Source organism: Bison bison, unplaced genomic scaffold (genome assembly GCF_000754665.1).
Source record: "Bison bison bison isolate TAMUID 2011002044 unplaced genomic scaffold, Bison_UMD1.0 scf7180017864460, whole genome shotgun sequence".
NCBI lineage: Eukaryota > Metazoa > Chordata > Mammalia > Artiodactyla > Bovidae > Bison > Bison bison.
Window position 1 is genome coordinate 6,829,717 of NW_011495022.1, and position 24,738 is coordinate 6,854,454.

Sequence of the window (24,738 nt, forward strand, 5' to 3'; positions counted from 1 at the left end):
ATATATATATATTTTTTTTTTTTTTTATGGTTATGCTTGCCTTTCTCTGTCATTGTATATTGTGTCTGTGGAAGCAGGTAGATAACTTGTTTTAGAAAATAGGTCTCTGTAAAGAAGGGCCATACTTGGACCCAGGAGCTTTGAGTTTGATACTGTTAACTACGTGGGATTTAACTAAAGGGACAAATGTATCCAAATGTGGGAGGGAAAGTAAATTGAATATTTGACCAGCATGGGGACTCGGGAGTCATGATTCTTCAGTAAATCCATCACTTCTTTCTAAGCACATGATAGGATTGCCGTTTCGTGTCATTTTTAAAATCAGCATAGCCATCCGACTTAACTGTGGCCGTAAAATATCAGCAGGATGATTTACCACATTACCTTCTACCTTCTTGGCAAGACAGTCTTAGAAGCATGTGTCAAGTAGAGTCCTGAGGGACTGTGATAAGCAGATTTTTTTCCCCTGCCAGCCAGAGTTGGACATGTAAAATTAATGGGAACACACAAACTTTTGTTGTGTCAAGCCACTGAGATTTTTGGATTGTTTGTTAACTGTAGCACCATCTCACTAATTCTTATTGATGTATTATGTTATAATTTTAGTCATAGTAGGTGCTCAGTAAATGGTGAATACACTAAACTTTGAGGGCATAAGAAAATGAACCAATTTTAAAACTGCCAAGATACAGCTTTTTGGCTTGTATTTCTTATAAAGCAAAGCCCACCCATGGACTCTTTCATGTGTAACATGGCAAAGAGATTATATTGTGTATTGTAGAAGACACAGGAAAAATTAAGAGAACAGTGAAACTTGTAACATTTTAATTAGAAATAATTGTTAAAACTAGAAATAATTGTTGAACTATATATGGTTTACTGGGTCTACGGTCCCCAACCTTTTTGGCACCAGGGACCAGTTTTGTGGAAGACAATTTTTGCATGGACTTGGAATGAGGTGTTGGTTTCAAGATTATTCAAATGCATCACATTTATTGTGCACTGTATTTCTATTATTACATTGTGGTAATTTGGTAATGCCAGCAGTGGGGAGTGGCTACACATGCAAATGAGGCTTTGCTCCTGCTGTGCGGCCCGGTTGCTTGCGAGCAGGCCACAGACTAGTTGCTGGTCCGTGACCCGGTCTAAAGCACTGTTTCCTGTTTCTGGTGGCAGCAACTAAAGTTAAGATTGTTGAATCTGTAGAAAGTATAGTGAATAAACCTTAGGAAGAAAGTAATACGCATTTTAAACACAGGATTGAGGAAATCAATTGAGGGCATCTTTTTGTTTAAAGGCAATATTTTTTTTAAATGAGGTGGTAGGGAAAAAACCCCAAACAACTGTTTTTTCTAACGCTAATGTCAGTGGCAGCAACATCAGTTTTAGTTCAGTGCTAGAGTAGAACCTTTCCTCATGAAGCCTTAGGTAGAACTCCAGTGTATAAAACTGACCTTATGGGGTTGCTCTGATTTATATAAGGGCCTGAGGCTTACACATGGTCATCTTTCTGCTGACATTTATAGTATCCTTTAAGGAACTATAATTAGAAAATCCCTATTCTGGAGCATGTATCGCTGCTGTGGCCATCTTCATTTTGGGGGATTTGGGTTTCTTAGGAAAAGCCTTAAGTTCTTTCTTTAGGCATAATATATATTTTATATATAGTTTTAACAATTCTGACAAATTTCCCAGTTTAAAACTGGCTTGGAAGATACACATTAGAATGGGCAATGAATGTGTGGCCTGGGACATAGAGGATTGGAAGAGTTAGGAAGAAGGCAAAAAACCAAACCAAAACAAAACCCACAAGTAGATAGAATAAATAATAATAGTAAAAACAGAATTCTGTATGTCTTTAATACAAAGTTAATACCATAAATTATTTTTAATAATGAATTTGAGTCATCAACTTCCTGCTAAAGAAAGTAGGTAAATGTATAATTAAGTCTGGAGAGATTTCCATTCAAAATACGGTGACCTGTAGTTTATCTGGTAAATTACCATCCTAAACAACTCATGCTCTGCAGATTTTGAATTTTAGAAGTTTTCTATGTGTTTTTTGTGATAAATAATTAAAACATTGAAGTAGATCACACTCTTCCAATGTTTACTTTTTTAAGGACTTTTTGATAATTAAAACTTAGGAGAGACCCCCCCAGTTGTTTAAATTTAAGAAAATGATCATATAGTAATATGCTATATGCCATTGCCTTTGTTATTTCAACAAATTATGATAAAAATATATAGTATCTATCTTGTCAGTTATTTTTTGAAAGAATATTTTAAGAGATGACTGCAAACACGTGTGTGTGTGTGTGTGTGTGAGGTGGCCATGTTGCATGGCTTGCAGGCTCTTAAGTTCCCTAGTCAGGGAGTGAACCCAGCCCCACTCCCGCTCCGGCAGTGAAACGGCCAAGTCCTAATCACTGGACCACCAGGGAATTCTGAGTGCAAACCAATTTGGAAGAGTATTTACTTGCTGTGTGAAATTAGAATGGATTAGTGGTAGAATTAATGTAGTGCTATCTTTTACACCCTTGGTGAGTAACATAAAGAATATATATGTGATCATGAGAGAAGATATGTTTAATATTTACTGGAAGGATGATACGAAAACTGAAGAGTCTTAAGATTGTGAGAGGTGAGGTAACAAAAAATCATATGTAACTTACTGCTGTTTTTGTATATTTTCCTTCTTAGTCTTACTAAAGAAGACCTAAAAAAAAGACAAAAAAACCCCAGTGTATTTAGTCCTGAATTGCTTAGACTAAGAAGATGTTTTGCTTATTCCAGTGACTGTTAGGTGATTGAGAGGTAAACTACTATAGAGATCCAGTTTATATTATGATCATGGTTAGTTTTGAATGAAGAACAAAAATTACATCTTACAGTTTAGGTACTAATATTACTCATAACATGTAACTTCTGATCATCATCTTGTCTCTAAAAATTGAATCTCCTTTTAAGATGAACGTTTGGTACTATAAGAATTTGAATAGTGACAGTTGTAAGACCTCTTGTAACAGATTACTTACCGTTTTTTAGATGGCAGTCAGGGCTTTATTGGGAGCTCTCTTTTGGGTATTATTTTAACCTAGGGGAGTGGTGGAGGAAAACACCTTTTTCTTTTTTAAGAAACTTTGGAATAGCTTTAAAGTAGCCTTTTTCAATCTGAAATTAGAGAGGAAAACTAGTCTCTTCAGCTTAATGGAGGAAGGGATGAGCCTTAGCAAAGAATACTGCCTGCAGTAACATTGATGTGTGTCCTTCATAGTTAACTTGAACTTATTTGTGACATTGAAAATTTTATCTGTAAGATTCCTAAAATAGGTAATCTGTGGGACTGGGACTCAACAAGGGAAATTTCCCCAGATTTTAAAAATTGTTAGTAAAAACCACATAACATTAAATTTCTTATTTTCACTGTTTTAGGTTTACAGTTCAGTAGTGTTAACTATATTCACACTAGTGTACATCAGTCTGTAGACCTTTCTACCTTGTGAAACTGAAGGAGTACCCATTCCCCGTCTTTCTCTCGCCTTTGCTGTTTAGTCGCCCAGTCGTATCTGACTCTTTTGCAACCACATGGACTGTAACCTGCCATGGTCTGTGATTCTAGCCTTTGGCAACCACCGTTCTGTATTCTATTTCTGAGATTTTGTATATTTCTGATACTTCATATTAGTAGACTCATACAGCATTCGATCCTTTGGTGACTAGCTTGTTTCACTTAGTATAATGTTCTCAAGATTCATCCATGTTGTAGCACATGACAAGATTTCCTTTTTTAAGGCTGCACAATATTTCTTTGTATGTATATACAACATTTTCTTTATCAGTAGACTTTTAAAAGTCACTAGTTTAATTTGAACAAGCTAAATTAAAACTACATATTCAAATGTAAAGAGGCTAGACTACTGTTCCTGGACATTAGCCCTGGGAGGGAACGGATTTTTAGCGATACTTGCAGTATGTTTTCCTTAAATTTATTTTTGGCCGTGCTGTATCTTCATTGCTGTGTGCAGGTTTTCTCTAGTTGAGGCGAGTGGGGTTTCCTCTAGTGGTGCACAGCCTTTTCATTGCAGTGGCTTTTCTTGTATATCACCAGCTTCAGTAGTTGTGCAAGGGTTTAGTTGCCCCTCAGTGAGTAGAATCTTCCTGGACCAGGGATCAAACTCGTGTCCCCTGCATTGGCGGGTGGATTCTTAAACACAACCACTAGGGAAGTCCCTGAGATGTGGTTTTGCATAATTCTTTGTCTTTTATCCCGGCTTCAGCTGTGTGACTTAAGGGAAACTAGTAAACTCTTTGTTTTCTCATAGATAGGAGGGAAAAAGTACAGCTAAAACCTTAGGGTAGTTGGGAGTATGAAGTAAGTTAATGTATATTAAGTATTTGTAATAGTGTTCAACAAATAGTAAACCTTACATTTTATCACTTGGTAGAGTAGAACACTGTTTCTTTAACAGTAACATATATTTAGTTCAGTTCAGTCGCTCAGTTGTGTCCGACTCTTTGCAGCCCCGTGAATCGCAGCACACCAGGCCTCCCTGTCCATCACCAACTCCCGTTCACGCAGACTCACGTCCATCGAGTCAGCGATGGCATCCAGCCATCTCATCCTCTGTCGTCCCCTTCTTCTCCTGCCCCCAATTCTCCCAGCATCAGAGTCTTTTCCAATGAGTCAACTCTTCGCATGAGGTGGCCAGAGTACTGGAGTTTCAGCTTTAGCATCATTCCTTCCAAAGAAATCCCAGGGCTTATCTCTTTCAGGATGGACTGGTTGGATAGTACTGCAGATTAAATAAATATTTCACTGTTTACAGTGTATTAATTGCAGGTCATAGGTTTTCTTCTCATGTATTTGTGGTATGTCTGTAACATGAGGTCTTCTATAAGGCATATTTGAAAATCGGTCATTTCTAGTTATGTCTATGTGTGTGTATCTTATAAAAGCTTTTGTTTAGATTTACTAAGAAGAATAATTTATTAGTGAATAATCTTTAGTTGGGTAGAAAAGCTTTGAAAATAATTTGGGAAAAGACTGTAAATAATAGAGGGTTGGATTTGAAAAAGATTAATAGAGATTAAAGATTAAATTTGAGGGGAAGGGAGCAGTCATAGAAGAGTAATTATCCAAAGCTAAGAATATAGGGTTTATGGGAAAGAGATTGTTTCATGTTAAAGCAGAGATTTCATATACATACCTATATGTATATATATATATATATATATAGTTTATGTTTAGTAAAGAAATAAAATTTGGTTTTAAAACTTCCCACTAAAGTGTTAATTCTTTTGATCAGATTAGATCAGTTATATTTTCAGGAATCCATGTCTATAGTTTAGAACTATCCCCTTGAAAGAAAAACTAGAAAAAGACATGGTAGCCCTGAAATGTTCATAGAAATTTAAATAATTATGAATGTGAAAATCTAATTAAATAATATATGAGATCTTATAGGATTATCCTGTAATTCTGTTTAGGTGATTTTTATAGCAGGTGAAACTGATTAAAGAGAAAACATAAATAAATTTTTAGAATCAAATGAAGTATTTTCATCAGTACTTTAAAAATTGAAGGCAGAGAACATGAAAGCCTTTGATAAGAACAACAAAGTCCTAATGATAGCCTATTGATAAAGGAGAATGTCTCATTTTATCAACAGTACTGTAATTCATATTTATCTAGTGTTAGTTATTTAAATTAAATATGCATGTTTCAGACTTGATAAACCAGCAAAGAACTTACTGTAAATATTCTGTTAGCTCTATTGACAAATAATTAGCAAATAGTCTTCAGAAGAAGCATTTAGTATTTCTTCTGGTAGTATTTTTATTAGAAATCTAGACATGCCCTGAGTTATTAATACTTAACTAATATTGATTATACCGCCTGTATTTTTTCTTTATTTAAAAGTGTACTAATGACATGTTAAAATATGTCTTGCTATAATTTTGTGTTTGTCCATTGACTATACAAGAAAATTGGTCCTTTCTTTGTAACCATACTCTGTGTGTGTGTGTGTGTGTGTGTGTGTGTGTGTGTGTTTCATCATTTGATGTCCCTGTTTCTTTTTCTTTTCCTTCAGCTCTTACTGAGGAGTGCAGGAAATTGGAAAAAATATTTTTGTCAATGTTTTTTATTTCTGGCTGCAGTTGGTCTTTGTTGCTGCTCGTGGGCTTTCTCTAGTTCTGTGTAGAGTGGGGGCTACTCTGTTTGCAGTGTTGCTGTCCGCAGCAGCTCTTCTTGCGGAGCACGGGCCCTAGAGAGTGTGGGCTTCAGTAGTCGCGGCTTGTGGGCTCAGGGCGCAGGCTCAGTAGTTGGTGGCGCAAGGGGTTACTTGTCCCTTGTGTGGGATCTTCCCAAACTAGAGATTGAACCAGTGTCCTTTGCATTGCAAGATGGATTCTTAACCCCTGGACCACTGGGGACACCCTGGAAATTCTTTTTCATTTATATATTTCTTGTACAAACTTGTTTTATTTGGGTAGACTTTGAAAACAGCTGTATCTATGGGACAGAGCTATAGTTGAAACTATAAACTGACAGTAGTCTGTCATATATCAGGCCAGATGAAGAGGAAATTTAAGCATTTTGAGGTAGAAAATATTAATAGGCACAATAAAAAAACCAGTGCTGTTAAGTTTATAAAGTTCTTAAATGTATACGCAAATGTCCTTGAGAACTTACGATTATGTTGTTCTTGAAAAGATTTCTTCACATGGCTTTTGGTCATCAGTTTCCTCCTGTCTCACTGTTCTTTTTTTTTTTTTTAATCTCCTCTGTACACTTTAGTGCCCCAGGGTTTCTTAACTGTATACACTCCATTCTAGGTGACTCTAAGTAACCAGCTATTTATGTTGATGATACCCAAATTTTTATGGACCATAGTTCTGTTTGAACTCCAGATCTGTTAGCTGCCTAATCAACATCATTTGAGTATTTCATAGGTACCTCAAAACTTTCATATCTGAAAACGGACCCCCGAGGGGCACCTCTTTGCCGTAGTTTCTCTATCTCTGCTGCTGCTGTTTAGTTGCTTCAGTCTGTCTGACTCTCTGGGGTCCTGTGGACTGTAGCCCGCCAGGCTCCTCTGTTCATGGGGATTCTTTAGACAAGAATACTGGAGTGAGTGAGTTTCCATGCCCTCCTCCAGGGGAGCTTCCCAATCCAGGGGTCGAACCCACATCTTGTGCGTCTCCTGCATTGGCAGGCAGGCTCTTTACCACTGGTGCCACGTGGGAAGCCCTTTTTCTACCTCTTTTCTGTTTCAGTTAATGGCAACTCCATCTTTCTAGTTGCACAGGGCTAAAACCTTGGAGTTGTACTTAACTCCTTCTTCTCACACCTCACATAAAATTGTTACCAAATCTGTTCACAAATATCTTTGACTCTGCCTCCGAATTATTTCCTGACTCTGACCAATCCTTACTACTTCCTCGTTAACTAGTCTTAGGCCACTCTATCACCCCTCTTACTCTCAGTGGCTTTACTCACTGAATAAAATGTAAGCTTTTAGTGCCCTACAAGGTAATACACAATGTAGAACATCATATATAATGGTATCCCACACTTATCTCAGCTGTCTTATCACTTACTACTCTTCCTTTGTATTCATTTCATATCTAGACACACAGGCCTCCTTGTATTTCTCTGAACACGACAAACATACATCCATCTTGCTCTTCCTTTTACCTGGAATTCTTGCCCCCACCTTCTTGCTCTTTGTCTTCCTTCAGGGTCTGGTGTTACTGTATTAGCAAAGCCTTTTCTGGCCAGTCTATTTGAAACATGTACTTCATTCCTTTGGCTTTTTGTCTGTCCCTACTCTACTTTTTTACCATAACAATTCACCACCACACAAAGCACTATGTATATTTGATCCTTGGACATGGGTTTGAACTGCTCAAGTCCATTTATACACAGTTTTTTTCAGTAGTAAATACAACAATACTACACGATCTGCATTCGTAGACTCCTCGGATGTGTGTAGCAGGACAGTGAGTTACACCCGTGTATTGTTCAGGAGTAGCCATACTAACTTGTTTATTTGTCCTGTTGTCTCCCACTAAAAAGTAAACTTGATAGAGGCATGAGCTTAACTCTTGTTAACTTTTATCCTTGAAACCTAGAACAGTGACTGGCATATTGTAATCACTCACATATTTGTAGAGTGAATAACTTTATATTCTAAACTTCAAATTAAGGACTTAATTTTTGGAGCACACTCGTCTTAAGGTTTTTTTGTTTATAAATCCCAGTGGTAGGAGAAGGGATCATTGGTTATTTAGGAACTAGAGTTGAAACCACAACAAACATTGATTGACTGTCTTTAAGACTCCCTAAGTAATCTCCTGTAGGTTACTTTAAGTTTTTGTATTTAGAATCTTTCAAAGTATAGTATACATTCAGAAAAATGTACAAATCATATGTGTATAACTTGATGAATTTTTATAAAACGAATACATAGGAGAAATTACCACCTGGATCAAGAAATAAGATATTGCCAGCAATTCAGCAGTCTCCCAGTGCCCAGTCATTACTCGTTGTAAAGGTAGGCAGTCACAGTGCAGTAGTATTTCCTGTTGCTTTGAGCTTTGTGAGCTTTATTTAAATGGCATATCTGTCTATAGATACAGGCATTGTATGTAAGAGTGTGTGTGTTTGTCTTCTTCTATTTAAAATTACATGTTGGTGATGTTCTTGTTGCATGTAAGTTCATTTTCATTGTTTTAACATATTCACTGTATGAATGAATATATCATGATTTTTTTTTTCCCTATTCCAACACTAACATGTATGAGTTACTTCCAGTTAAGGGAGAATTTCTGTACTTTTAGTGTCATGTGTATATACATTTCTGTTGGAGTAAAATTGCACGGGTTGTAGGGTATACATAGGTTTAACTTCAAGAGATATGGTCAGAAGATTTCCAAAGTCGTCTTACGGATTTACACATCCACCTGCAGTGTGGGAGTTGCTCTTGCTGTACTACTTTGCTAACAGTTGGCCTGGTCTGTTTTAAAAAATTTTAGCCATCTTGGTGGATGTGTGTTTCACTGTGATTTAAATTTTTCTGGTGTCTAATAATGTTGAATACCTTTTCATACTTCTGTGGCCCATTTTGATGGGTATTACTTACCCTTCTCTTGAGCTTTATAAACAGTAGATTTCTAAGAGTAACTGGATACCATGTGGGGCTCTAATAACAGCATGGTAAAAAATATTTTCCTATTATCTATACTAGGATACTGAGGAAAATACAAACTTGACTGCCAAGTACTAAAGATTTAGTTTGAAGGTTTGTCTGTCTTAAATTAATAATGCAGGTTGGCAAAGGGGTTATTTAGAATTAGTTAAATTTATGATTAATATTCTAAAATATCCCAGTGTGTGTATGATCAAGTAAAATGAAAAAATTGGGTATAACACCTGTTGGGCAGTTTAACTTATTGTCTTTAGTGAGCACTAAGTGGTCCTGTCCATATGAAGTGACTTTTCTTTTTTTCACTAAGTGATGCTAGAAAATTAAGTATCCATTTGGGATAAAATGAACAATATAAAATCTTATCTATATGTGTTATTTATTGGTAGAAGGAGCATAGTGAAGCCAAGGACAGTCTTTCCAGGTAGATTATTAGCTATATTGGAAATTCCTCCTTAAGGAAGGGTTTGTTTATTTAGTCAGATTGCATTTTCTGAGCACTTTTGAGTGAAGCATTATCTAAAGGGATGTGTGAACCAGTAAATAGAATTAATTCTAACATAAGCATGTGTAAAGGAGATGGCATTTGAACTAATCTTGAAGGATAAGTAACGGTTAGTGTTAGTTGCTCAGTCGTTTTTTTTTTTATAGGTTCCATTAAGAGAATTAGCAATAGGAGTAGGAATGCCCTCTTAATATTGTTATCCTCTCAGTCGGGTTGTATTTCATTCTTGCCCTATCTCATTAGTTGCTGTATTTGTTCTGTGTATTTTCTTTAAATCTTTCTTCTGTCTCTCTAGACTCCTTTATCTATATTTAGCATTCTGTCCTCCTTTTTCCTTGCTATCTTGTTACAAATAATGTAAAATGAGTAGCTTTAAAACCATCTGAGAGAGAAAAGCAAATGCTGTATATTAACACACACATGTGAAATCTAGAAAGATGGTCCTGATGAACCTCTTTGCAGGGCGTGGAGGCACAGGCATAGAGAACAGACTTGTGGGCACAGTGGGAGAAGGAGGGGTGGGGCGAAGTGAGAGAGCCAGCACGGAGACGCGTGCTACCCTATGGGTGCGACAGAACGTGTATACCTTGAGCTGATTCATGTTGATGCATGGCAGAAACCCACACAATATTGTAAAGCAATTATCATCCAATGAAAAATATTAAAAATTCCTCATTTTATGGACTTAAAATTTATCCAACATAGGATACGTGCTATTTGTATGCTGAGACTTTTAATTAACTTGTAAAAAAGCTAATACTATGAAGTGTTTGTGCAAGTATTTAAATGTTTGTCATAATGGTGCAGGTGGACACCTGATTATAGAGTGATCACTACTCATTTATGTTGTGTGTTTGGATGAATTTTATACGTATCTAATTCTTTTATCTTTTCACTAGGGAAATAGAAACCAGTTTCCCCTTAACTTCCAACCATCAAATTCTCTCTGCCTCTGAGGTCTAACACAGTTCATGGCACATAGTAGCTAATTATTTATTGAATGAAAGAATGTGCTTATGTCTTTTCTTCTCTCATGTAATAGAAAAAGAGGTGGCTGTGCTCCCTCAGTTAAACCTGTAAGTGCTATGGATCATCATCCCCTTCTTATTTCTTAGAGACTTCATTTCTGTGTTTTCAGTCTCTCCCTCTGTAGTGGATCTTTCTCATAAACATTTACACATGTTCAAGTCTTTCCTGTCTTCACAAACTGAACAAAACACTTCCCTCCCCAGACTCTCTTCTCTGGTCCCTTCAGCCTATACTGTCATGTTTCTGTCTTCCTCTCAACCCAGGTGTTTTGAAAAACTTACCTATACGTGTTATTAAACACTTTTTCGCTTCTTGCCCGTGTTCTTAGTTTCTGTCTTGATGTCTTGATTTTTCTACAGTATCTTATGTTGACCACTTCCTCTTTCCTTTCTTTTAATACAGCACATTTTCCTGGGCAGATTCCTCCTCTTCTGTCTGTTTAAATATCTGCATTCTTCACAGGCTAATTCTGTTCTCATTCTACTCATAGCCTTTGAATTTTCTAACCTACTTCTTTGGATGGACTCCATCTGTGCAGGTCCAACTTTTTTTTTTTACTGGTTTGTCTGACAACAGTTCAGACTCCATGACCAGCAACACTGAACTCATTAACTGTCCTTCTTTACCTCCACTTGAACCTTTGCTAGTGTTTACTATTGCAGTGAACGGCACCGCCATCTACCTGGTTGCCCAGGCCAGAGTGCTCTCTCTTCCCATTTCCCTCCTTGATTTTTAGTTGTAGTTATTCTGATAAATTTAAACTATTTGAGGCATTTTTCTTGGTTGTACATTCTAGTTTTCATTAGTATAAATTGGAGATATTAGATAAAGCATATTTTATTCTTCGTGCTACTTTTGGCTCCAGTTATTAATGACTATTACAGATCTAAAATAATTTTCTATTGAGATTTTTAGTTTACATAAATCAAAATGAAAATGGGCAGAAATTTATGTTTTACCAAAGACGATTCTATTCAGTATTCTAAATCATGTATTGTTTTTTAAAAGATACTGTTTTTTTCTGAATTGAAAAAACCTCTTAGCTCACTTAGAAAATGATTTTATTTCATTATTGATATAAAGAAAGATGTTTGGCTATGCTGAGAAAATGATGTAGCCTCCTGCCATATCCACTCTTCGTCACCATTGCATGCTCATTTTGTTTCTCAGTCTGGTTTATAATAAAATTCCTTGAAAATAAAAAATCTCTCTTACATGGGTACCTCCTTCCACAGTGATACTGTGGTTGTGGCCATTGTGGATGTTTTTGCAAGCATTGACTTTAAAGGTTAGGTTTATGAGTAATAATTTCATAGTACCTACAGGTAGGCCTAATTGCATTCCCATAGTTTCTACAAATGGGTATAATTGATACAGACTGTACGAGAGAGGTTTAAGGCATTAGAATTTGTTCCAGTCTGAGTTGACCGTTAGATATATTGACTATTTGAACAGTTATAATTAAGTTTCAGATTGTTTTATGACTTAGCTTGCTCAAAAAAAAAATTGGCTTTCTTACTGAATTTTAAAAAACAAGCTCTAATGCTCTCTTTTTGGCTTAATCTCTGATATTTAGAATAAAACAAATTGTTTTAAAAGAATAATCCACAACAAGGAGCAATGATTATGCTCCACCAACAGATGATTTTTTTACGTATACATAGTATTTACTCATTTTATCTTAGAGAGGCTCAGATCTCTTGCTATCTTTTTGGGCCAGTGGGCTGCTTCTCATCTGTATTTGTTTTTTCTTTAGATATTAGGATCAAGGAAGAAGAACCTGATCCTGAAGAGTGGCAGCTCAGTGGTGATTCTACATTGAATACCAATGATCTAACACACTTAAGAGTACAGGTGGTAGATGAAGAAGGGGACCAACAACACCAAGAAGGAAAAAGACTTCGAAGGGTAGCTTGCACCTGTCCCAACTGTAAAGAAGGTGGTGGGAGGTATGCACACATGCAACATACTTTTTTTTTAGGCTGCTGATATCATCATCCTAATTTTTGAAATGCTGCATGCCCTGTCACCTAATTAAGGGAAATTATTCACTACATGATCATCTTGTGTGTTTGTCTGTATGAGTGTGGCAGAAAAAGTTAGTGAACAAAATATGTGAAATCACATTTTTAGTTCTGAATGCCTTTTTTTAAAAAACTAAAATTAGTTTACTTTAAAAAGAAGTGTAGTAAGATGGCATTTAACAGGCCCATATCAGATAATTTGCAAACCAGCAATGAGATTTGCCTAAATACTGACTAGAAAGTTGCTTCTTAACTTGAGAATAACTTATATAATATAAAAATAAGTTTAGAAATTGGTGATAAAGTGTATTTTCCGTTTTCAACAGAAATGAATAATAAGCATTAATGGTGGAATTTTTTAAAAAGTGAAACTGTAATATTTCTGTTCTGTGTTTTTAAAAATAAACATTAAGCAAAAAATGACACACTCAAAACCTATCAGTAACTGTATTAAATGTGGATGGATTAAGCTTAATAATTAAGAGATTGAGTCTCCGATTATCTTTAAAAAACAAACTCCAGCCTTACATTGATTATAAAGAACATCTTAAATTGGCACAGAAATACTGAAAATAAAGGAATGAAAGAGATTTATTAGGCAAATGTTAACAAAAAGGAAATATGCATAGCAGACATGGTATCATTTGATATCTATTTGATATTTTCACCTAATCAAATGGATAGATAGGGATATATTTCTTAATAACATGAAGTTTTCATCAAGAAGTTTACTAGCCATGGTACCTTTTCCCCACAACTTTGAAGTGTATAGAGAAAAAACTGATAGCACTCTAAAGACATACCAACCAAATCCTCCAGTCATGGTGAAATATCTTAATATACCTCTGTCAGAAATGAGCTATTTAAATAGACCAGGGGTGGGGGGATCTATTAATAGAGTTAATGAACTTGATCTAATAAAGCCTACCTGCCTTTGAAAAGTTGATCTGTACACTGGCCAGCCCATTCCCATTAATAATAATGACTAATTGTTAAAGTGAGAGCTTACTATGTTCTAGATAGTCTTATATGTGAGGCGTGGAGAGGATGAATGGTTTTTAAGAGCATGTACAACTGGGATTTGGACCCAGTTTCTTACTCTTGGACCTGTCTTAACCACTATACTGCCTCCTGAGTAAATTTGCTTCTGCATCTGATCCTTAGGCATTTGTATTTACTAATGGTAATTATTCACTTGTTTGATTTATTCTTTGAAATGTTTTGTCAATTTAAATAAATTAGTGTGGAATTTGGTTAGACAACAACTTTTCTGAAGTTTACCCTCATTTTTAGAAGAATTTTCAAGATAAATTATTCATTAAAGTCAAATCTGAGGGTCATGGCTTTGCCTGTGTTTTGTTTATTCTTTTTCTTTAAATTGAAAGTTTCAAATTTATGTTTATTAAACTAAAACATGCTCAAAAAATTCAGAAATATAGAAGACTATTAAAATAATACCTAATTTCTATCCCACTTGAAGATGACTGTTGTAACATATTTGTATTTATCTTTCCAGACTTTAAATATATTTTAAAGTAGAATCACCTTCTCTGTTTTACATGTCTGTTCTTCTTATTTTGAAAATTTTTGTGATCATACTTCCAAGTCTACAAAAAGCTTGCATCAGTTTTTTATGACTATAGTATTCTAGTGTGTGGATGTATAAGAATTTAAAACTTTTTGGGAGTTTATTGTCAATTAATTCTTACACATATGTCTTTGCACATTTGTCTGATTATTTCATCAGTATAAGTTGGCAGTGGTGGAATTGTTGGATCAAAGGGAAATGTCTCCTACAAAGTTGCATTAATTTATATTCCATTGGTGGTGTATGAGAACGTCTGTTTGCCCACACCCTTGCCAACAATGAATTTTACCATTTTTTAAAACCTTTAAAGTCTGAGAGATGAAAAGTAATGCCTCACTATTCTTTTACATAGTATATTTTTGTTACTTTGTGAGATTGAACATTTTTTGTTGATATTTTACCATTTAAAAATTTTGTAAATTATTTCTGTCTTCTGTGAATCTGTTAATTTGTTTCTGTGTCATATGTGCAGATATTTTTTTCCAGTTTTACATTGCCTTTCCATTTTTTCAGTGGTTTGCAAAATGTGATTGTTTATACAAGTAAGAAGAATTCTCACAGTTTGCAAACTTTTCTTTTAAGCACAAATTTTTTACTTGAGATGCATTGTTATTATGCTATTATTATGTCTTCCTCAAACTGAAGATTATAAAAATACTCATTTTCTAGAACTTCTGTGAGTTCATTTTAAAATAATTTATTCTGAGCAATTAAAATTGAAGTTCTTAAGAAAAAAACTATATTGTTTCTTAGCGCTCATTTGCACAAAATTCAGCTAGTATATTCATGATAGGCACAATCATAACATAGGCAGTTGCTACATCCAGTTAATAGAAGCATAACATATAGTAAATCCCATTCCGCAAAGGTGAGATAGATGGCATTTTAGAATATTGGCCTTTTTCTTTCAGCAGTATTCTTTAAAAGAATATAATAGTGTGTGTAAAGTGGCATCTTTAAAGAACTAAATTTTGTTTTTATCTTTTTGAGCAAGGTGTAAAATATAATTAAATATTTAAAAATTATATTTGTTTGGGCATTTAGCGAATATTTATTAAGCAGAACCAGCCTTCAGAAACTTTGAAGAGAGGATAGTAAAATAAATTCTAAGGACATTATTGTTACATAGGCTTTGTGTGAATTAGACCTCAGCCCATTTTTTTGAAAAATAAGTTATTTTGTAAACTCTGTTACTTTCCCTGTCAGCCTTTCAGTTTGTGTTTTGTTTCTCCTGTCCCAGGCAAAAGACTCAATTTACTTTTTTAATCCTTCCACTCAGAATTTAGCTTGCTTCATTGTATCATTCTGTCTTTGCATTATTAAAATTTTGGGAGCAAGTTTAAGAAGTCAAGAATATGAACTTAAAATTGTTAGTTTTTTTAGGTCATGTAATAGGTAGAGGGATGTAAATATATAAATCAAGAAGAAAACTTATGGTAATCTTTTATTACTTAAAGGTTGTTAAGAAATTTACTTAAGTTCTCTTTCTTCATATCACATGCCATAAGTCCATATCTAGCATATCTATGTCTTGAGTAAAATTTGTCTTTGAATAGAAACTTGAACATGGGTATTGGGCTTTTCTCTTATATTGTATATTTTTGTGTGCCCTGTCTTCATTTTTTTCTTTCTTATATGCCTGTCTCATTTTCAGACAATAAATATGTCTTGTTTCCTTGTAATTCAATTGATGAACAAATATCTTTCCCTGGAATTTTGGTTCTTTGAAAACTCATTTGTTGCAATAATTTATTTTAGTCTTGTGCTTTGTTCCTGCTCTCAGGCTAAAATTTGCAAAGTTAGTACAATAATAGCACTTTTGAATTTATAAAAGACATTGATTCACCTGAGTGGCAGGCTTAGAAGAGAGGCAGGAAGTTATGAGTGTAGAATCAACTGAATTGGGTTCTCTGTGAAATTGCTATGGTGAACACAATATGTAAAATCAGTTTGTACACCAATAGCCACAGACATTGCTCCTTTTCTTTGGGCCATTCAAAAATAAATTTAAAAGAGCTAAACTAAATGGAAATACTGTTGGCTTTGGTTAAGACTTTGGCATTGCAGGTGAGCCAGCAAAACCTATTTCACTCAGCTCAGCTCTTCGAAGAGAGTTGTAGAAATTGGGGGTGGACTGGAGCTGAAACTAGAATTGTGTTAGATTATGACATCCTTGCCCTTGAGACAACAGCATGACTCCTCCTTGTCTTTACTTATGCTATTCCTCTGCCTGGAATGCCTTCCCTCCTTTCTATCTAAATCCTACCCACCTTCTCCACGAAGCCTTCTCTAACTACTGGAGCCCACATTGATGTCTCCCTGTTCAGAACACCTATGGCACCTAACAGCCAGCACTGCACCGTTTAGCACTGTTTGTCCTATGGCAATTTCACATGCTACTGAGTGTGAGTACATTAAAATATAAATGTGGGGAAATATGCATTTTTCCAGTAAAATTTGAGAAACAATAGGTATATTATATATATACAGGAGGATTTGCAGGCTTATGGACGGTTTACAGGCTATATACCTAGACAGATTGTGGGAGGAGGGGAAGTTGGGTGGGGGTCTTAAATGTATCTTTTTTAATCTCAGAGAAACTGTGAAGTTTATATAATAAAATTTCGACAATTGAGTCTAAAATGTCATTTTTTAAAATATAAACTCATTTATTTGTCTTTATTCAGTAACTATCCTTTTTTGTTGTTGTTGAGGTTGAGTAATAACATTTTCTGTAGTGTTTAATACAATTTGAATATCATTTCTGGAATCAAAAATGTTTCCTTCTTGCTTAGGCTAAGATACCTGTTCACCCATCTAAGCACATATCTTCTAAGCCTTGTTCTTGCCATCAAGTACTGAAATGTAACAGATGTAAAACTTTGCAGTCTGGAGAAACTGCATTTTATTTATGTCTCTGATGTATAATTTGGGGTATCTGCATGGTTATTAGTAAGGGAATTTTAACTGTAAGATAATTTTTATTTCATACAATTCTAGGGATCTAAGATGACAGGTTTGTCTAGATTTTTTTCCTCTGGTTTTCTGTAAGTCAGTGTATATTCAGGATGTGGCCATACAAATATGTGAATCAATAATGCATATATCATATTAATTTAAAGCCTGATTAAGGCATCTAATTAATTGTACCTGTGATGAGTTAATGCATCTGTTGTTGATTTATTTACTTTTTAAATTAGCTGACATCGTGACTTTGAATAGACCATTTAGTTTTCCTGTACAACTAATTTAATTGAATTGGGTCTATGCATAGAATTTGTGAATGGTTCTGACAAGATAATAAATAGCTTTATTATACACACTGTGTATGAAATGTCCTCTTAAATTATGTATTTCTTGAACATATTTACATTTGGACAGCATTCACATTAGTTGTGGAGTAAAAGAACATGTAAAACTTCCAAATTCTTATTTAAATTGATTTTAAATGGTTTTGGTTTCTGATTGACCGCATGGTGATAATGTCTTCTATTTGAAATTCAGCATGTTGAATATGATGAGTGGTATTGTCCGTTTGAATATTTTCATATAAGTATATATTATTCTGTGTGTGTTTTTTAGAGGTACCAATCTTGGGAAAAAGAAGCAACACATTTGTCATATACCAGGATGTGGTAAAGTCTATGGGAAGACCTCACATCTGAGAGCTCATCTTCGTTGGCATTCTGGGGAGCGCCCATTTATTTGTAACTGGATGTTCTGTGGTAAAAGATTTACTCGAAGTGATGAATTACAGAGGCACAGAAGAACACATACAGGTTACTAATCTTTACTTTTAACAGACAAAAATTAATTATATGGCTACATACTACCTTGAATTTTTTTTTAAGCATAGCTTACTGAACTGAATCTTTTAAAATATGATTGTTTACATCACATTGCTATCTTCAGCAACATCAATTTAAAAACACTTTATTCTAAACAAGCCATATATATGGCTTATCTTATAAAATAATGTTTTATCTTATGCAGACTGTGGTTAGTGTTGTTTTTTTCAGTCAGTTTTTTGTCTTCATTTTATTCAGTATCTTAGGTCACATTTATCTTCTCATTGTTAATTACGTCAATGTTCTAAATTAGTTGTATGCTTTTACTCTTGATCATTATTTTCTTCCTCCTTAACACTGTAATAATAATTCCTTTTCCTCTGATAATCTCATGTTTTAATATATGTGAAATAAGCAGAAAACTCTTTTCTTTGAGGGGTGATAACCACAGCATCTTTGATGTCAGGATTTTCATTTAATTATGTTTACATAGTGTTCGTATGGTTGTTACATGGAATGGACCTAGGAATGACCCCAATTGAATTCTAACTTAATATAACATACGCAGATAGTTTTCTCTTACTACTATATAATGATCAATTTGATCATCAGTCTATGCTCAACATTTGAAGAATTGATAAATATATAATGTATTTACAAAGCCTAGAGAGTTTAGAAGGAAGAATTATGGTGAAACCTTGAAATCTCTTAGATCTAAATATATAAAGTAACCCATGAAATATGTAGCAGTGTATTATATGCTCTATTTGTTTTAATTTCTGTCTCATCAGGTAGGTAGACAGGTGAACTTTACCTGTTTGAAACTGCAACTGGCAATATAAGAAAGTAGATAAAGTATATCCGGAGGCAGAGATCAGTATCACTGGGCTAGTAAGGCATTGTTGGGCATTAAGACCTTAAGATGGGCCTATACTAGAATTTTCCTCAGTGGAATTTGATCAGCAGGATATGAAAAGATACAGTGTAGAAGGGAAGAAAGGTCTGTGATCAAAGTGTAGGAAACACTGTGTTAAAGGTTTGCTATGCGAGCGCCTTCAGGGAGCACCTTCAGTAGTCTCATAGTGAGCACTGTGCGGCTTCAGGTAGGGGAGGTGGTGGCAGCCTCTCATGGTGCCATTTTGTCACTGAGCATCTCCCAGAACTAATGTTTCAAGGGAAACTTTGGGGAATAACCTTCCCAGAAGAATAGTATGCAAATAGAAGAAGTGAGAGCTCCATTTGTCATGAGTGAAGATGAGATTCTGTTAATACATTTCTTTTATGTAGGATTGAGCCATGTTAGAGAGTCCTTGGAAGTTAAGTAGTGGAGACCTTAAAGTATTTAGTTATCTACAAATTACTCTTAAATCCTGTACCACTTAGTACAATGGTAAATTTCTGTACTCTAATAAAATTTGGTATTTAAGGAAGATTTTTCTGGCATTGATTTGTTGGATTGGAGAGGGAAAGCCTAGCATGTCGCTGTAATAGTTGAGGCATGAGGTCTGATGAGGACCTGCTGAGAGGAAAGTTGCTGAAATGAGATAGATAAGACATTTTGAAGAAAATAAGAAAGTATTGGATTTGTTTATTGTATAAGTTCTCTGTGTATTCCTTTTAGTTTGGCCTTTTGCCTTACCTTCTAGTAATCCTCCCACATAGTGGGTCTTCAGCATAATAGAAGTTCTGTCTATCCTTTGTGTGTAAAAAATGTTGTTTTAAAGTACTTAAAAAAATTTTTTTGTTCATGTTGAAAAATAAATTTAGGCATCAGAGTCTTGTTAACTTTAACATCATGATGTATTAAGCTTGCTTTTGATTATTCCAACTGAAATCAGATAACCATCTCCAGTTCTTGGGACTACCCAGTCTTTATTAGATTTCAAGCTTGTGTCTTGGCTTTAATTTTGAAGTACTTTGTGTAGTTACTTGAATTTGCATTTATGAGTTGGAAGGTTAAGTATCAGGATCTGACATTTTAATAATATCTGAAGTATAGCTTAAAACTGTAGTTTTCTTTAAAGAAGTATGTTGCAGGTCATCATTTTTAAGCTGGTATCTTATAACATGTTTCAAAACAAACTGTTAGCATAGTTGAGGTATTAGATTCTTATCTGATATCAGTGTATAGTTTAATAAGTTTGAAGATTGCTTTTCACCCAAAAATAAAGATGATAAATTTATTTTGAAGAAAAAATATTGCAGGGACAGCTCATGAATCAAATACAATTCTAATTGCATTCTGCTCCCTGTCCCTAAAACTGTCAGTCTTAGCTTATTTTCTTTCTCAGAGAACGAGTCTATTAATGTTGAATTTAAAAACTAAGTAACTCAATTTCTTTAACAGGTGAGAAGAAATTTGTTTGTCCAGAATGTTCAAAACGCTTTATGAGAAGTGATCACCTTGCCAAACATATTAAAACACATCAGAATAAAAAAGGTATCCACTCTAGCAGTACAGTGCTGGCATCTGTGGAAGCTGCACGAGATGATACTTTGATTACTGCAGGAGGAACAACACTTATCCTTGCAAATATTCAACAAGGTTCTGTTTCAGGGATAGGAACTGTTAATACTTCCACCACCAGCAATCAAGATATCCTTACCAACACTGAAATACCTTTACAGCTTGTCACAGTTTCTGGAAATGAGACAATGGAGTAAATATTACACAAATACTTATTCATTGTGGTTATTTTTATACAGTAGTGAGAAGAATATTGTTCCTAAGTTCTTAGATATCTTTTTATTGATGTGCAAAAATTTTTGGATTGACAGTAACTTGGTTATACATGACACTGAAATGCCTTACTTTGTATGATATTCCATAGTATATTAAAAATGGTAAAATTGCATGGGTTTTGTAGGTACTTTTGGAATCTAGAAGAAATGAAATTTTACCAAGTTATATAAAGAGAAAATTGAATTTAACAATGCGAATGGTAGTCTAACCAAATGCACCAATCCTGTGTGGTTTAGTGTAAAAATGAGAACATGTTGGTATTTATCTATTGTAAGATAAAAAAGTTGGTGGGTGAAAGAAATCATGTTATGATAAAAAAAATTTTTGTAATTTTCTTGATGACTGGAATTTTTATTATGCATAACTGACAAATCAAGTTTCCAAGCAAATGTTACATAGTGTAGGCTTTACTTAGCTTATCAATTTGTCATTTTGAAGCTAATTATTTTAATTAGGTTAACTATGTACAATATTTTAAGCATTACTCTTGTAAGATTTTGAAAAATACATTTTAACATGGAACTCTAGGGATAGTCACCTTTTAAATCCTGTTGAAAAGCCATGTTTAAGATTTAATTTGCCAAAATAATGTCTTGTTAATATCCTTTCAATAACGAAGTTGGGCAATATAACCAATGTTTAAAAAGGTTTAAAATGTATAGGTTGAGGCATTTGGGTGGTAAGAAAATGTTATAGTGAATTATCCCTTTTCTTGAATATTGGAGGACCAAAAAAATAAGGTTTATTGCGTCTTAGCAGTGATTTTTTTTTTTTTTTTAATCCAATCTTGTTTCCAAAAACCACATGTCTGCCAGGGCCTTAAAAGCCATCATGTAAATTACCAGTAAAGTATAACATATGCAAACATAACAAAATCACTTCCATAGTGACGATACTCCAACCATATGGATATTAGTCATAGAGAACTAGAGGTTTTATGATATTTTTTTAAGTCTTTTTTTTTTTTTTTTTTGGTCTAGGTAGTCAGTCTGCACTTAAATATAAACCATTTTCCTTTTTTTGCTTTTTCCCTTAAAATTTATATGTATCCAGTACATTTAATTGAGAAATGTATGTTTTTTATTATGCTGTATTTTCTTTTTATTTTTTAATTATTGTTTATATTTTCAATTATTAAAAATGTACAAAATAAAGTTTCATTGCTGGTCTTGTAAGAGCTATACAATTTTCTTAAATGTATACCTATAACTGCAGCAGTTCACCTATTTCAAAAATTTGGAATTCTGTTCATTTGTTATTCTTAAGACCACCTCAAATTTAAAGGCTACCTTATTGTACGTTTAAAGTGTATTATAACAGTGTGGTAGTTAATAAAACACTATTTTTTTTCTTTTGAGTTTGTTGTATTCCTGTGCATTTAAAATAATTGCAGTGGTATGGGGTGAGAAAATTGGTATGGTTTATTTTTCTTAGCATTTTATTTGCAGATTCTTGATTTCAGACACTGAAATTATTTTAAACATATATATTAAAGGGAAGAGTAGAGGCTCCTGGAGATTACTTTTTTTCATCTAAGAATGAGCTTAGGAAATAGAACTTCTGAAAAAAATCTTTTAACTCTCAGCCTACATTGATTCGTAGGAATTTTATCAGTCCATTTTGCAAAACCTTGTTTTTTGTTTCCCCTGTTAAAGCAATGCAGAATATTTTGATTTATCAAAAATTTGAGTTTACTTGAAGATTCTTAAGAATGATAACATAAAACAGCTTTGGTAACCATGACAAGAGTTATTTGAAAAGGTGGTTTTTTAATTTATGTGTATTTAATCATAAAGGCAGGGTAAGAGGGAAGGAAAAATAAACAGGATATTAATGTGAATATTTTAGATATTTTAAAATATCCAGTTACTCTACATGTATAGAGTAGGATTAAAGATTTCCATTGTCTGTTTTCCGGGCCCAATCTGATACTGTCAGTAATACTAATATTTTTGAGTGCTTAGGACAACACTAGATACACATAAAAACAAAGTTTTTCTAAATGTGAGATTTAAGCTTGTGATGCAGAATAAGAAGTATTACTTGGAATAGTGAACATTAATGAATGTACATTTATTTTGAAGTTACAGGGCTAGAATTTGAATCTTTAAACTCCTTTAAATAATTTTTAGAATTTAAAAAATTATGTTGAGTATGTGAAGAGGATTACATGAGAAGGTTGCTCACTTGAGAAATTACCCATTAAATCAGGAGATTAAAAAACCTTTTTAGAGTGACGGCGTAGCTGCTGTTGTTGTTTTTAATTGGAGGGTAGTTTACAATGTTGTGTTAGTTTCTGGGGCTGTTTTTAATACTGAAGATTTATAATAAGTTTATAGAGAGTTTTTAATCTGAGTTTCCAAGCAAATTTTATCACTTCTTAGAGCATGAATGCAATGAAGAAAGTAAGTAGTCTTAAAAATTGTTTAAATAAATTTCTAGATTTTTTTTGGAGAGCCTGCCTGGAATATACCAGTAAATTTTGGGTGTTTGCCTAACAAAAAAATGAAAGTTAGTATTCAACCTCAGCCAAGGTGACTTTAAATATTTCTGTTTTTTTAATAGAAAAAATGTTTAATACATTCTGGAAACTTAATATTTGAAGAATTACCCTAATGTAATTTTTTTCTAGTTAAATAAAATCTCTTAGTATTATGTATGGGTGTAATGTTTTAGTGTAAATTTGCTCTTCAGTAGGTGTTTTCAGCAATTGCTTTGTTTTTGTCAAGGCTAGAGTTAGTACATACTCAGTATATTTACATACAAATAATTCCTGTTTATCAGAACATATTCATTTAGTGGACTAGGCGTCTGTACACTATACCTCAATTTAAAGAAAGTATCACTTGAGAAAATTTTATTTTCTGTAGATTGATACTTAATGACTTTGAGAAGTAATTCACTTAACTTAAAAAAGAACATAAAGCTTTAGAAAAGTACCTCAATTACAAAAAGGTGCCCTGTAAGTAACTTTGGGCAAAATAGTGAAGATGCTTAAATTATTTCAAAATAGTGAAAACATTCTAAGTAGTAAAAATACATTTAAGGTGAAGGCATGTCAAACATATTTCAAATAGGTCTTAGTATTCATTAGAAAATGCTGGAGTATTTAACAATCCACAGGCCTAACTTCATCCCTGACCTAAATCTACATATCTGGAGATGGAGCGTATATATACATGACCATTGAAAGGTGGTGGTTTGAACTGCAGGGGTCTGCTTATACATGGCTATTTTTCAGTTGTAAATATTACAGTACAGTCTGGTTGGTTGAATCCACACGTTACAAATCAGTCAGAGAGGGCCAATTATAAGTAATATGTAGATTAACTCCCGTGTTCTAGGGTCAACTGTATTTTTAACAACTCCTCAAGTAGCTCGCAGCAGCAGCAGCAGCAAGTAGCTCTCATAAACACTCCTGAGTTAAAACCATAACTAGAAAAAGTGTCCCCTTGTATCTTAATTGTAGTTAGGATCGTATTACTTGAAAATTTCTGTCTTATTAAAAATTTCAGTATTGTTTGAAATGTGAGATTATTACTAACATTTTGTTTTAAAATATATGTGTTGGTCATGCTACCCTACTAGTAGGCAATTTGGTTTTCAGTATTAATTATGTTAAGTAGATAAGAATTGTTTTCAATGTAAGAACAATTTGTTTCACTAAATAGTATTTTTAAAACTTTTTGCCATGAGTGAATAAGAAGTAAGTCTTTTATAGTCTGATAATCAGCACAAAACGAAATTGGTTGATACCTTGGAAACAAAACTTGATATTTAGTGAAGTCTCTCAGTCATGTCCGACTCTTTGCGACCCCATGGACACCAGGCTCCTCCATTCATGGGATT

The 24,738-nt window shown here is 34.0% G+C and overlaps 1 protein-coding gene across 1 annotated transcript in view; it reads left to right on the plus strand.

Moving 5' to 3' along the window:
• SP3 (Sp3 transcription factor) overlaps positions 1–22,246 on the plus strand; it is a 59,388-nt gene extending 37,142 nt beyond the window's left edge. The window contains exons 5-7 of the mRNA XM_010859822.1: positions 12,503–12,695; positions 17,941–18,137; positions 20,494–22,246. Of these exons, the coding sequence (XP_010858124.1) occupies positions 12,503–12,695; positions 17,941–18,137; positions 20,494–20,810 (707 nt within the window). The 3' untranslated portion in view covers positions 20,811–22,246. The remainder of the gene's footprint in view (positions 1–12,502; positions 12,696–17,940; positions 18,138–20,493) is intronic.
• Positions 22,247–24,738: the final 2,492 nt, after the last annotated feature.